Raw genomic sequence first — 14,337 nt, 5'->3', positions numbered from 1 at the left:
TCTTCCCTAGACCTGAAAAATATTTGTGATATTCGCTGAAAAAAAGACTAAATACTAAAGTATAAAATGTAAAATTTAAAAGTTTAAAACAAAAATGAAGTTATTGTATGATCAAATTGGCTCATTGAAAATGGTAAAGTCAATAATATCAATAAAGAAAAAAAGAAAATGGTAAAGTCAAGAGTTATACCTATTAAAGTCAAGAGGAGATTATTTTTTTTCTCTCGGATCTAAAAAATCTACCTATGAAACAAGCCCCCCTAAATTAATAAACCAAATTAAGTTAAACTAATTAATCAGTCTAGTTTGAATTTTGGTTCATAAAAAATTAATTAATTAACTTAATAATATTAATGATCAGATCGACCGGTAGCGTTACTTATAAGTTATATGGACCAATTTAATTGATGGTTGTTAAAGTAAAAAATTAAAATTTCTGTTTAATAACATTAATGAGGAAATTAACGGTAGTATTAATTTTAAAGACAACTAATGTTTTACCCTATTTGAATCGATGTATAGTGGTTAAGCATCACACAGGCAAGTCAGGACAAAGGTAATTGAATCCTAGGAAGTGTAATTTTTTTTTTAAAAGACGCAAAACTTGAAAAGCAAGATCACGTACATACGTGCATTTTACATTTCAAGATCTCACGACAAGGGTCTCTTGCACTGTTGTATAATCCTTTTTCTCTTAACTTATTATTTTTTTGCCTTTTTCTTGAGTGTTGGAAGCTTAACACAAACTCATTACATGCTCCACGTTGCTTTGGTGATGTTTAATTATCTAAAAAAACTAGAAATTCATTCAACCAAAATGAGGGTTATCAACTAATGCATGTAGGGAACCTTTTTTTATATCAGATCGAAATGTTTCTTCCATATATATCATACCTGCAGGAGGGGAAATGTGGTTAGGAATTTTATCAACGTGCATCAAATAAAAGTAACCATCCACAAGATAGGACATCCTCCAAATTTAATTCACCAAAAGATTGAATGGAATATATTCAGTCAACTTACTTCACAAGAAATCTTTTTTGTCAAAAGTTTCTGATACCAATTAATTCTCTCTTCATTGTATTTTAAATTTCTAATACAAGAAGATCGAGTGCTGCTTATAATTTACTTCGCTTATGAACATGCATGCCAATATATCACACATACAAAATGTCATCATAAGATTCAAGACCGCATTTTACTTGTAACTGTGGAGTTAAAGTCTAATACAAACATGATTTACTTGGTGTCAAAATTAGAAAAAGGTTACTGATTCTAAACTGCATTGCATACCACAGCATACATGCATAGATTGAACACAGAAGTAAAAGCCAAGTAGGATTACCATATATATATATCAATTATTTAAAGAATATTATGACATTTTTTAAATACTTACCACATGAATATATTATTTAATTATTTTATAATTTAACTTAATAATTTTTTTGAAAACTAATTAAATATTTTGGAAATAAACTAATGTATCCAATTTATACATTTAATAAATTGAAAACCATTTTTTTGCGTCGTCATTATTTTTTAATGTAATAAAAATATTTTATTAAATTCTTAAATTATGTTTTAACTGTTTGAATATAAATTTAATATTATTATATAAGTAAACATAACTATCAATTTCCGATGAATAAAAATAGTTCAGATTAAATTTTAGTTGAATAATGTGATGAGAAGAAAGGAAAAGATAAATTTGGAAAAGTATTTAAAAATAAATGAGATATAGTGAATAATGTATATGAAAATTTTAAAATATTAATAATAAAATACTTAAATATATTTTTTATTCCTGTATATTAGTATTTTTTTTTCATTTTCGTTCTTACAAATTTATTTCTTTTGTAAGGACAAAAATGAAGAAGGTGCTAAATTACATGAATGAAAAATATATTTAAGTCATAATAAAATTAAGGTTAAATTGTAATTTTTTTTTAATCATCAATTTTCCATACATTTGTTTATTTTATGTTTTACATTTTAATTGATTAAACTATTTTAGGTTTAATTGGACCAAAATAAAATTAAAAAAATATATATGCAATATTGCGATTTGGATCAAAATAATGAAGTTTCTAAAATGTGGGAACTAAAATCTCAGGAAAAGCTTGTAAAAAAACCACATGAAAGAATATGTTGGCCAAAATGGTATATAAAATTAAAAGATGACTAAAGTTACAATTTGGCCTAAACTTAAAGTACGTCAATTAATGTCAAATGACAATCAAAAGGAAAAAGAAGAAGATCCAACCAGAAATTATAATCTAACGTTATACCTAAACTTTTTTTTTTCTCACATATCTCTTCCTTTTGGGGGCAACTAGTTTCAGCAGAAATTTAAACATTGGTTTCCCATATTGTGAAAAATTAGTCTCTTTCAAAACCCATTGGTAAGTATAGTTAATTTTGTAGTTAACATAAATACATTACATTTAATGAGTGTACAATTCCCGAATAAGTGTACAATTCTCCATCTAAAAAGAAAAGGTGTACAATTCTCGAATATACTTTAATGAGTACTCATAAAAATCATGACAAAAGTCAAAATCCACATGAAAAAAAAATAATTTTTTTATATACTCCATGTAACATAGACTTCAGAAGCTACTAGTACACTTTCTAAATCTATTTTCTTTGTAACTTTCTAAAAAACATTATAGTTATCTTAAAACTCTTAAAAACGCTTCCCTTATTAAAAACAACGCAAAAAAAATATCTCTAATTTGAAGAAACAAGTAGTCCTGATATTGGTTATTGGAAAATAATGCAAGACTATACTAGCAAGATAACAAGATTGAACGGTGACAATGCAAAAAGTCAACCCATTGCTTTGTTTCCTTGTTACATTCTCAATCTAGAATATTTAAATATTATCACAAATGTAAAACCAAATTATTATTATTATTTTATGGAAAACCGAATTATTATTATTACAATATATAATTCTGGCAATCTTTTAGTTAAAGATCATAATTCTAAACTATATAAATTACACATTCCAAGTCTGTAATTTTTTCTTTTCTTTTTTCAATATTACACCGAAACAAACAGTTAATTTCACAGCACAAACATATTGACAAGACATAAAAAGTAAGAGTATGATAGGATATCATATACAAGAAGCCACTGAAAAGCTTCATAAAATCCAACTCCCACACACATAATAGATACATACATACATGTATTCATACAAAAGGATTCTTATAGTATTAAACAATTATTGCATTTCACACTACTTTCAATCAAGTAATTTGTCAAATCCTTCATCTCATACTTATCACAGGCCTCAGAGTCACACTTGAAGCTGGCAGAGATGGTGGTCGCACTATGGGAACACGTCTCACTACTGAAAATGCTTCATTAAGACGAGCAACACGACCCATGAGCTGAGACACCTTCTGAAAAAATTGTTTTGAGAGTGCCACAAGATTGACAATGTCATGAGATTTTTCAAAGAATGTAAGAAGATAGATAAACACCAACAAAACCATCATATGCATGATGCAAGTGAAGTGGATATGGATGCATGGCCAATCCTCAACAACGTGAAACCATAATACTTGGAAGATAAAAAACAACTATAAACATATAGTCATTATAGTGAGTCACAGTTCAAAATATCATCACTCAGAAAAAAATTTCAACTAAATACTGCTCTTCATTTTTTTTCTACCAATCATTTTAATAAATCCACAGGCATGCAGAACCACTAATTGAAGCCATGCATTTGAATTTATGATCTCTATGAGCTTTTCTTAACTGATGTAATGCAGTGAAACAAGCACAAATTGCTCCACACACTAAACATGGTCTGCATACTAAAAGAGACACAAAGAATTGACCCTCAATATGCAGGGCAGAAGTCAAAAAGAATTTATCCAAGTCAAATATCAAACATATACAGGGTAATCAAGCATATTCTCATTTGTCTTAGCTTAGTTCTCTTGAATTTGTGGTCCACTAACAATCTTTTGATTTACTGAAACAAGTAAATCATTTAGACTTCATAGGTATTGCACCAGAAAGGAGACATACAAAAAGGGTAATATAAGAAGATATGACAAAGCTAGATAGGATATCAAGCTAATAAATTCATGTTTTTTCCATTAATTAGAGCAGAATTATTTGGTGTACATGTTTACATGAATACATAATGTATCCTTTAATATTATATAGCAACCACCAACAAATAAAGTATTTATTAGATAAGAATTAGCATTAGAGGCAAAATGCATAAAATGCAGTTTAGGAAATGATCAGATACACTGAAAATGGAAAAAAAGAAGAAAAAAAATCTCCAAGTACAACAACAGAAAAAGCCATTTCTACAAGGTGGGAAAAGCTACATCCTACATGGATGCTATCATTTTGTTCCATCACTCTATAAAACCTTTTGGAATTGGATTTCTCTCAGTTTTCATAAGTCTTCGTCTACCTCTATTTATTGGCTATCATTCATCTGATCAACCCTATTGAATCAACAGCTTCTATTGGTCTTCCCCTCACATGGTCATGAAAATTCTAGATACAACAGAGAAGAACAAAATCTCAGGAATGTAGAAAAGCTAAAACGTAATATCAAAGCCATAAGCATAGCTGTATCCTGTAACAAGGTTGAGGACATAGTAACACCCTTAAATATAAGATCGGTCTGCCTCTTGAACTAAATGCACCAAAGGACAACACAAAGCACACTCCAACACTAAACTCCATCCCCCTTTCGTTTCTTATCTTTACCAAAACTTTTAAGAACCAACCATCCAAAACTGCTCCGTAGGTAGAAGTAAGGACCGGCACAACAGAAGATTAAACACACCCTCGACACAATAGCAGATTAAGCACACCCTTTTCATATCACTGAAAATCTCAATCTAATCATGTTCCAATCCACAAAACTCAGTAGTTACCGCAAGAAATTATTGCATAATACACAATCCAATCACTAAGTTGTCTTTGCCCGGCATAAAACTCAATAATTCGAAACACAGACAAGAGTCTAGAGTTTCCAATTCATTTTCTTATGGATACTGGTAGCCAACTGAGTTCTTGTATTGTCTTTTTGTTATAATTAATAACAAAAACCAGAAAACAACTATTGAGTAAACATACAATTTATTCCAAAAAGAAGTTATTTGTGTTGCATTCGTCCTCTAAAGTCTCCACGTATACAATACAAGGCAATCCCTGAAGTTGCAATACAAAACCTTTGAGGAATCAAAGCAACCCTGTCGAGTAACATCTTGAGGAATAAAAGTATATATATACTAATGAGCATTCGAGAAAAGAGGCTTTAACTTTAAGGCAGGTTAAGCTACCACACAGATACTCCCGTCCAATTCATAACATTAAATTTTAGGAAAGATTAAGACTTGGATATAAAATAAGGTCGCATGCATGTATTCTGAAAAGGTTATTGATAAGAAGTGAGGGACCTTATCATCGAGAGCGAGGTTGAGGTTAAAAGTTTGAGTCTTGCGCTTCATTCTGTACAAGGTCCGTCCAAGCAAGAACAGTCCCAGAAAAGCAGCAGCGGCAGCGACAGAGAGAGGCAGAGACAGAGGAAGAGGGTTAACCCAATACCTCAAAACCTCAAAAGGAACCTTCCACCACACCAATCTCTTGTCTTTCTCAACCACTTGTTGTATTTTCTCTTCTTGAGCTTCTTCCACCACAGGCTCTGATCGGGGAATATCGGAATCGGAATCGGAATCTCCGTTCCAGAGGCTCTGATTGGGGAATATCTGATTGGCGACATAGGAATCGTCGAAGTTGCGATCGACCTCGGAGGAGGAATTGGAGCTGCAACTGGAATTGGGGTTAAGGTTGTCGTGTAGGAGAGAGAAGTGATCGGGGCGGATAGAGTCCAGTGGTGGCCCAGCGAACACGATTGAATCGTCGTCGTTGTTTGGATGGAGCAATTCCCACTCTTCCACTTCGCGTTTTGCGTCGTCCATGGATTTGATTCCACCAAGAAAACAATCTCTAGTATGCTATTAACCCTACGGATCTTAGATGCAATTTACTGTTATTTATTAAATTTACAAACCAAACCAAACTTATTCTTTTAGTTTTTATTATTATTGGATGGGTTCACTTTCTCATGTTTACAGTTAAATTTTTTTAATTAACAAAGTTAAATAATTTAACAGTAAAAAATTTTGAAAATTAAAATATAAATTTCAGAAACTACAAAAATTTCTTATTAAATTTTTAAAATAAAAAAATTCACTTGCATTAAATTTAAAAACTATAAAAACTAAATTAATAATTAAACCTATTTATTAATATCCACTCTTCAATTTTTCACCACTACATCTCAAATCTCCAACATTTTGCCTCTTCCTACACTTATTAACTATAAATTACTATTCATTGCAAAAATACTAGTAATACTCATTTGTTATATAAATTATTTTCTAACTGTTTTATTCTTTAACTACTTTCAAAATCTATTCATATAATTGTAAGAATTATTTTTTCTATCCATAAAAGTAAGAAACAGATATTATGTCATTTATAATAACTCAATATTTTGTTGAAGGAATCGGGTTATACCTTTTTGAACATAATAGCATCAAATTTTTAGTGTCATGACAGCAATAATAACCGGCTGACATGGGATGTAGAATTATTTTTTTTAGTTTCCCCTTAATTGATTTTCTGTTTATTTCCTTGCTTGCTAATCATTCAACCACCGTATTTTATCGTTAACTTTGTTGTTATTTGTTTGCCGTTAGGTCTTTTATTTAATAGAATAAAATATATGTTTTGGTTACATTAATAAAAACAAAATATGAAACAATAAAAGGCGGAAGTGAATTTTAAAATAATTTAATATATAAAGATTAACTAAAATATTCATACAACAGTCAAATTGGAAATAAATAATACGTAGTATAAATAAGGACAAGAAATGTGTTTGATACTCAAATTTTTATGGTAAATGTTAATAAAAAATTATTAGATGTGTATAATTATATTATTCATAATTTTTATTAAGCTTCACTGAAAAATATTTTTATTATATTCTCCTATAATTTTTATAATAAATATTTTCTCCTTTTAATTTATTAATCAACCTTCTAAAATTTAAATATTCAACTTAAAAATCTGTTTACCTGTTCTAATATTGCAAAAATAATTAAGAAAAACTATATGGTACATGACATATTTATTTTATTTATTGTTATGAAACTTATAAGTTTTATTTTAATTTTAGGCCAAATTTCTTATTTGGTCATTTATCTTATTTTATTTATTTATTTATTTTAGTCTTTTATCTTTTAAAAAGTTAATTTTAATCCTCTATGTTTTACCAAAATGGTCATTTCATCAATGCACACTTAACACCATTTGGGAAATTAAGATGATGATGATTTTTAGTCATCACTATCAAACATTTACAAATTTTTTTAAAAAAAAACTATATTTCCCATATTCACAACCATCCTCCCCCATCCATGTCTTTCAACAACACAACTAGATCTCACAAGTTACGTAACTTGGCTTGGTGGTGGTTTGTTGACACAGTTGAAACACACATCGCAATAAGTTCAGATTTGGAGCGACAACACATAAATATAGCAACTACCATGTCGATGAGTGGCTTTGGTTGAGGAGGCAAGGCAAATTTGTACCAACAAAACCATAGAGCTCAACTACACGTGTGCTTGCTATTGTTGTCATGTTGTGAAAGTTGTCGCAACGACAAACTCGAATGCGATATCACACACTTGAGGAACTCCTTGCAAATGTCAAGGAACATAAGGATGCAATGGCACAACGGGAATTGGATCCCGTCGACGATGTGGTGGCCGTGACAGAGGAGGAGGCTGGGAATTAGATTGAATCCTAATTGAGGAAATTGGAGGTTTTGTTTTGAGTTAGTTTCCCACAATTTTGAAACCATTCATTCTTGTGTTTTGGATTGTGGGTGTGATTGGTAATTTGGAGTTGAAGATTTTTGTTGTATGTTGTTGAGTTGGAGATGAAGATGGTGAATATGAAGAAGGAGGAGGAAGGGAGAAGAAGAGGAGGAAGTGAAAATTCGACTTGTAGTGTAGTATAGGGTCTACATATGCAAAAGGAAAACTATAAAACATGCATTTAAGAAAAAAAAAAAAAGAGTAAATACTAAATAACCAAATTTGTCTACAAAAGTGTGATGTGATGATAAATGATCCTTGAAAGACAAAAAATATAAATTTAATTCATAAAAATGTAAAAAAAAATGCGATAAATTATTTTTGTTATGTGAGATAATTTTATCATTAAGTTATAACATTCAATAAATATTTTGATAATAAATTATATTTTTTCAGTAATCAATTTGACATTAAATTATAAAATTTAGAGACTAATTTATTATTAAATTTACATAATTAATTTATTACACATTTTACATATTATATAATTAAATTTAAATTTTTTATCTTTTTAAACTAATTTATCAGTATCTCGCACTTTCATGAATAAATTTAGTTATCATTAATATTATTAAAAGTGTCCGGTCATTACATGTGTTGACGAGACAGTTTTTTAAATTTATTTATTTATTTTATTTAATTACTCAATTTGTTATTGTTTATTTTCTTTGAAAATCCATGTAATATACAGGTCAATGCTCGTTTATGCAAAAATAGTGCATTTAAGCCTTTCATTTTTTATTTTTTAAAAGGAAACCTCTTAGTTTTTAAATTAAAAATAAAGAAAAAGGGTTATATAATAAAGAAAAAAGGTTATATAATTTATCAGTATCTCGCACTTTCATGAATAAATTTAGTTATCATTAATATTATTAAAAGTGTCCGGTCATTACATGTGTTGACGAGACAGTTTTTTAAATTTATTTATTTATTTTATTTAATTACTCAATTTGTTATTGTTTATTTTCTTTGAAAATCCGTGTAATATACAGGTCAATGCTCCTTTATGCAAAAATAGTGCATTTAAGCCTTTCATTTTTTATTTTTTAAAAGGAAACCTCTTAGTTTTTAAATTAAAAATAAAGAAAAAGGGTTATATAATAAAGAAAAAAGGTTATATAATTTATCAGTATCTCGCACTTTCATGAATAAATTTAGTTATCATTAATATTATTAAAAGTGTCCGGTCATTACATGTGTTGACGAGACAGTTTTTTAAATTTATTTATTTATTTTATTTAATTACTCAATTTGTTATTGTTTATTTTCTTTGAAAATCCGTGTAATATACAGGTCAATGCTCGTTTATGCAAAAATAGTGCATTTAAGCCTTTCATTTTTTATTTTTTAAAAGGAAACCTCTTATTTTTTAAATTAAAAATAAAGAAAAAAGGTTATATAATGATTATAAAATTTTACATACTCATTCAATAATATTATAATCTATTATATATAATAAATTTATTAACTTTTGAAATAATATTATTTAAAATAATTCAAAATAATAATGTGTAATTAAATCAACACTATTCCTTGAGGGAAAAAAAACATATAGCATTGTTGTTGAAAATGCTTGGAAATTGAAATCACGTTTTATGAAAATCAGTAAACGCACAAAGGTTTAGGGCACTGAACTCAAGTGAAGTGGCGACAAACACCGCACTTCAACGGCTGGCACCGAGCCAGGACCACACCGGTGGTTTGTTACTTAGCTCAAAATCACCATCATTTCACTTTTTTCCTTCTATATCATTAAATTGAGTTTCTTTTCTTCCATATTTCGATGTTAAACGTGCAGTTTTTTTTAAAGGGTTTGGGTTTTATTTTGAATTTGTTTGGGTTTCGACTTTCAGGACATGACTTGTATCAAGTAATTTTTTATTTTTTTTGCTCCTTATATTGTTTAATCCATGATTTGTGCAATTGGGTAACTATCATAGTTGTATCTGCAATTCTGATTTAGGGTTCCAGTAGAGAGAAGCTCTCAAAAGCACTTCTGGCTTGTATCCAAACAGGCCCATAATAATAATAACAATAATATATTTGTTCTGCTGAGAAAAGGAACCGCACCTGCTAATTTGAATTTGTGTGGTAATTTTCTTAATGTACTTCCATTTAAACTTCAGATTTGAGTATGGTTGTTATCAGTTTCATACTCCTTTGTATGAAAATTACTAATCTTTTATTAAAGACAAAAAGTTCAAGCTTCATAATTATATCAATCTGTTAATTCTGGACAGGTTCTATAAGGCTACATCTATATGGAATCCCAATTAGTTGATGGTAATGATGATATGGGAGTTTCTGGGGATGTGGGTTTGAGTACGTATGAAGTTCAGATGCATCAAGAAACATATGAAGGTGTGCTATTCTAATCATTTAATTTTTTATATGGAATTCTGAATGAATAAAAAAATTAGGCATGTCAATTATAAAGCTTTGCATCCTGTTTATGACTTTATCCTGGTCTTTGCATAAAGTCACAATTGATGTAGAAGGAAAGAGGGGCGAGGTCACTGGTTTGAATCCCCCGGTAACAAAGACTGATAATACTAACAACTAGCATTTGTCGATATAAACAAACAATAGATACAGAAGGTTTATGGCTTTTAAGGTAGTAAACCGGAGTTCTTGCACCCTTCCCCTTGGAGTGAGCAGGAGGCTCCAGTTTAATAAAAAAGTGGTTTACCTAGTTTCCATTTCTCAATATCCATTTTACTAGCTCAAATAATAGTATTTGATTATGGTACTCCTCAAACATAGTTGCCACTTTTCAGCTTTCAAATATTTTTTTACATAACAGAAAAAAAGTCTAAAAAGTAAAAACTACGGTAAAAACAGAATCGCATATGGGGAAAGTCCATTGATACACATGAATCAAAGAAAGTTTGTATCAGCAGTTACCTACCCTCTAAAGCCCGCTTTACAGTACTGATGGAGTTACACTTCTAATTTACAGTTTGTTGCATGCTACATAGTTAATTTTCTGTTGATTGTTGTGGTGTGTATAGTTTATATCTTTGCAATATGTCTGAATTTGATATAGTTAATTAGTTATTCAACATTTCAACATCATTGCTTAATCCTAAAACATGCAACCCCTCCCAAATGCCTTAAATACTGTGCATAACTTCATGCAGTTCATCAATGATGCATTTTCTACTTAATTTTTCTGCATTTTCTATGCTTTTTTTGCTCATACCCTCCTAAAACAGAGAAATATTCCCTGAGAAAATGGCCTTTTAAAACCTCATACAAGATCCATGACCCAAACCCAAAGAAACCAGTTGTATGTTACTCTGTCTCAAAGAAACATAGCATTGATTTGAGAGAGACACAAAGCCGGGGATTCACATGGGTTGCGGTGATTTCTTGGATGGCATCCTTCCACTGGACTCCTTTATTTATTTATTTATTTTCTTTTTATTGGGGGCAGGGAAATGAAATGAACAAAAATAAGATTTATGCCTGTCTGCGTGTGTGTGCATTCATCTGACAGGTAAGGGTTCTACATTGGGAGAATTGAGTCAAATCTCAAATGACAAACAGACCTTCTGATTACCTATAGAATTCTTGAATTGTTCTCTAAAATTGAATGACTGCACTCTTTGAATTTAAAGTTCTTTCTACACAGTTGACATTTCACTCTTAGCAAATGACAAAAATGTTATCTCCTGCAATATTTATTTTCATTATCAGAAAACATTTTGATGGGTTCAAAAGATTTATTTTCATGGCAGTGGATCCAAATGAGGAGTGTAGAGTACTAGAGAGTTCTTCTGGGGGAGAGGTGGGTATCTGCGATGATCATGCTATTCAGGAACCATATGAAGGCATGGAATTTGAATCTGAAGATGCTGCTAAGATATTCTATGATGAATATGCCCGGCGTTTAGGATTTGTTATGCGTGTGATGTCTTGTCGACGCTCAGAAAGGGATGGTAGGATTCTTGCCCGCAGACTTGGATGTAATAAAGAGGGTTATTGTGTCAGCATCCGAGGGAAATTTGCATCAGTTCGTAAACCTAGGGCCAGCACAAGGGAAGGTTGTAAGGCAATGATTCATATCAAATATAATAAGTCTGGAAAATGGGTGATAACAAAGTTTGTGAAGGATCATAATCATCCATTAGTAGTCTCTCCACGTGAAGCACGCCAAACAATGGTAAGTTCATATTTCTTATCTAGCTGTATACTCTACTGTTGAAAAATGTATTGCTTTTGGGATATTTTATGTAACTTCCTGTTTTATGATTCAAAATGATATGGTCGCTAACATTTCCTTGTCACTTTCCGTTGCTTTCTGGTTTTAGGATGAAAAGGATAAGAAAATTCAGGAATTAACAGCAGAGCTTCGGCATAAAAAACGGTTGTGTGCAACATATCAAGAACAGTTGACTTCTTTTATGAAAATTGTTGAAGAGCACAATGAAAAGCTATCTGCCAAAATTCATCATGTAGTTAATAATCTTAAAGAATTTGAATCCATAGAAGAGCTTTTGCACCAGACATAGCAGTGCATCATGTGAGTTTTTACTTTTAGCATTTACATATTATCTTATAACATTCCTATACTCTTGAAGAAAAGAATTTTCTCTCTCACCTAAAATTCTGATGAAGTTGTTAACGAGACTTTTTTCTTCAGTCTAAAACTGTATCCAACTGTACATGTATCCTAGCAACAGTTAATGATGTCTATAGTTGGTCTTGCATAATTTCAATGTTGTTTGGGAAGTAGATTTCCATTTCATAATACTGTATGATGTATTGATTTAATGTATGTATATAGTTGGGGTGCTAACCTTATCGTTTCAGGCTTCTGGGTCTATTTGCATGTCGATTGTCTAACTATTTATATTTGTATCTGTTCAAACTAGACTCATTTACTTTTACATTAAAAAATAAAATCTTGGTTATATATCTTGAAGATTTATTTCTTAAAAAAAAATCGAGAACATTATGTTTTTAAGGTACATAGTTCTGCTATTTTCCTGCACCTTCTGATTGCAAACAGACTTATAATCAATTTATGTTCATTGTAACCAATTCAACTGTATGTTACTATGTTTCAATCATTCAATGATTGGATTGCTTTAAGGTTATGAAGCTAAACATTTGTAAAAATGTAATGACTGTTGCTCTAGCATCTATTATTTTTTTATTTTATTATTATGGCTTTAGATTTATGCAAATGGTGATCTTAGCATTAATGTGTTACGCATAAAATGCAGGTCGCGGTGTGACCACTAAAACGTGTCATGTTCAAAGAATGATCCTTTAATCCTTCATGAATTGCATATGCTGATTCAGTGAATACTTTGGTAAGGCTAGCCTATTTTTTCGGAGAACTGATAAGGCTAGCTTTGCCACAAAGAGAAGGCCACCACACACACACACACACATATAAACTGTGAAGTTATATAGGTTGTCATAGTGCTTAAAAGCTAAAAGAGGTTTTTATGACATTTTGGCAACTGACACAAACTAGTTACGCCCCTTTAAGCCTAAGGGTACGATGTAATCTTGTATCATTATTGTACTCCCCTAATTTTACAGAACAAAATGTAAACAACAATAATATTGTAACTTGCTTAGTTTGAAACTGCTGTCAGCTAAATATTATTGTTTATAGGAGAAATGTGTTGGAATGTTTTATCACGCGAGAAACTACTGTGTAATGTAATCGATCCTATAACTTTTCTTTTTATATATTTGTCAATACTTTAGAAAAAATTTAAAACATCATAAATCTTAGTAGTTTATTGTTTGATAGCTTTATGGAGCCTGTTTTTAACAAAAAACAAGTTGGTGACGTCATATTGATGTGATAAATAATTAAATTAGATATGATTCAAGAGACCGCTGATAAAATATATAGAACGATATTAGAGCCCTTGAAGGCTCTAATATAAAAATAAAGAGCCTTAATGCTTTAAATTTTCATCTATATTAAAGTTTTGTGAAGATCAATTACTAATTTCAACTATTACTTTATTTGATATAAAGTAAATACCTGTATCATTGATAATTTCATATTTTTACATCATAAACTATATACAGTTAGAATTCTTATATATATATATATATGTATGTATATTTTTGTGGGTAGGGGGATTTTTGGAAACATAAGAAATTTTATCCATATAAAAGTACAAAGGCTTTTTGTTTTTTTTGTGTGAATGCAAGGGCCAACCGCCCCAAGCACTAGACTAATACCCTCTCGGGAAAATCGTAGAATTTACATCAGCTATAACAGCTGCTGGAAAAGTAAAACAGAATCATAATCTCTAAGATTCTCAACAAGAGACATTCCATGGTTAGCCAACTTATCTGCTACTTGGCTCCCCTCCCTCAAGACATGCTTCCAACTCAGAACACCATTTGCAACAAAAGATTG

General features: G+C 30.3%; 2 protein-coding genes across 5 annotated transcripts; one reads left to right on the top strand and one right to left on the bottom strand.

Moving 5' to 3' along the window:
• Window positions 1-3,017: 3,017 nt before the first annotated feature.
• On the bottom strand, window positions 3,018-6,038 carry LOC114417466. Of its 2 annotated transcripts, none has more exons than XM_028382698.1 (2): window positions 5,448-6,036; window positions 3,018-3,413 (listed from the first exon to the last, which is right to left on the bottom strand). In XM_028382698.1, the coding sequence occupies exons 1-2, from the start codon at window positions 5,967-5,969 to the stop codon at window positions 3,279-3,281; spliced, it is 657 nt and encodes a 218-aa protein (XP_028238499.1). In that variant the 5' UTR covers window positions 5,970-6,036; the 3' UTR covers window positions 3,018-3,278. The 2 variants fall into 2 exon arrangements, with proteins under 2 accessions (XP_028238499.1, XP_028238500.1); XM_028382699.1 differs by lacking the exon at window positions 3,018-3,413 and adding an exon at window positions 3,459-5,199 and having other exon boundaries at window positions 5,448-6,038.
• Window positions 6,039-9,499: 3,461 nt separating this feature from the next.
• Window positions 9,500-13,607, top strand: LOC114417465 (protein FAR1-RELATED SEQUENCE 5-like). 3 transcript variants are annotated; one of them, XM_028382696.1, is made up of 6 exons: window positions 9,508-9,639; window positions 9,904-10,031; window positions 10,181-10,301; window positions 11,681-12,105; window positions 12,254-12,465; window positions 13,172-13,607. In XM_028382696.1, the coding sequence occupies exons 3-5, from the start codon at window positions 10,202-10,204 to the stop codon at window positions 12,452-12,454; spliced, it is 726 nt and encodes a 241-aa protein (XP_028238497.1). In that variant the 5' UTR covers window positions 9,508-9,639; window positions 9,904-10,031; window positions 10,181-10,201; the 3' UTR covers window positions 12,455-12,465; window positions 13,172-13,607. The 3 variants fall into 3 exon arrangements, with proteins under 3 accessions (XP_028238496.1, XP_028238497.1, XP_028238498.1); XM_028382695.1 differs by lacking the exon at window positions 9,904-10,031 and having other exon boundaries at window positions 9,500-9,639; XM_028382697.1 differs by lacking the exons at window positions 9,508-9,639; window positions 9,904-10,031 and adding an exon at window positions 9,677-9,810.
• The last annotated feature ends 730 nt before the right edge of the window (window positions 13,608-14,337 follow it).

Source organism: Glycine soja, chromosome 6 (assembly GCF_004193775.1).
Source record: "Glycine soja cultivar W05 chromosome 6, ASM419377v2, whole genome shotgun sequence".
NCBI lineage: Eukaryota > Viridiplantae > Streptophyta > Magnoliopsida > Fabales > Fabaceae > Glycine > Glycine soja.
This window is presented reverse-complemented; position numbering and strand designations above follow the sequence as displayed.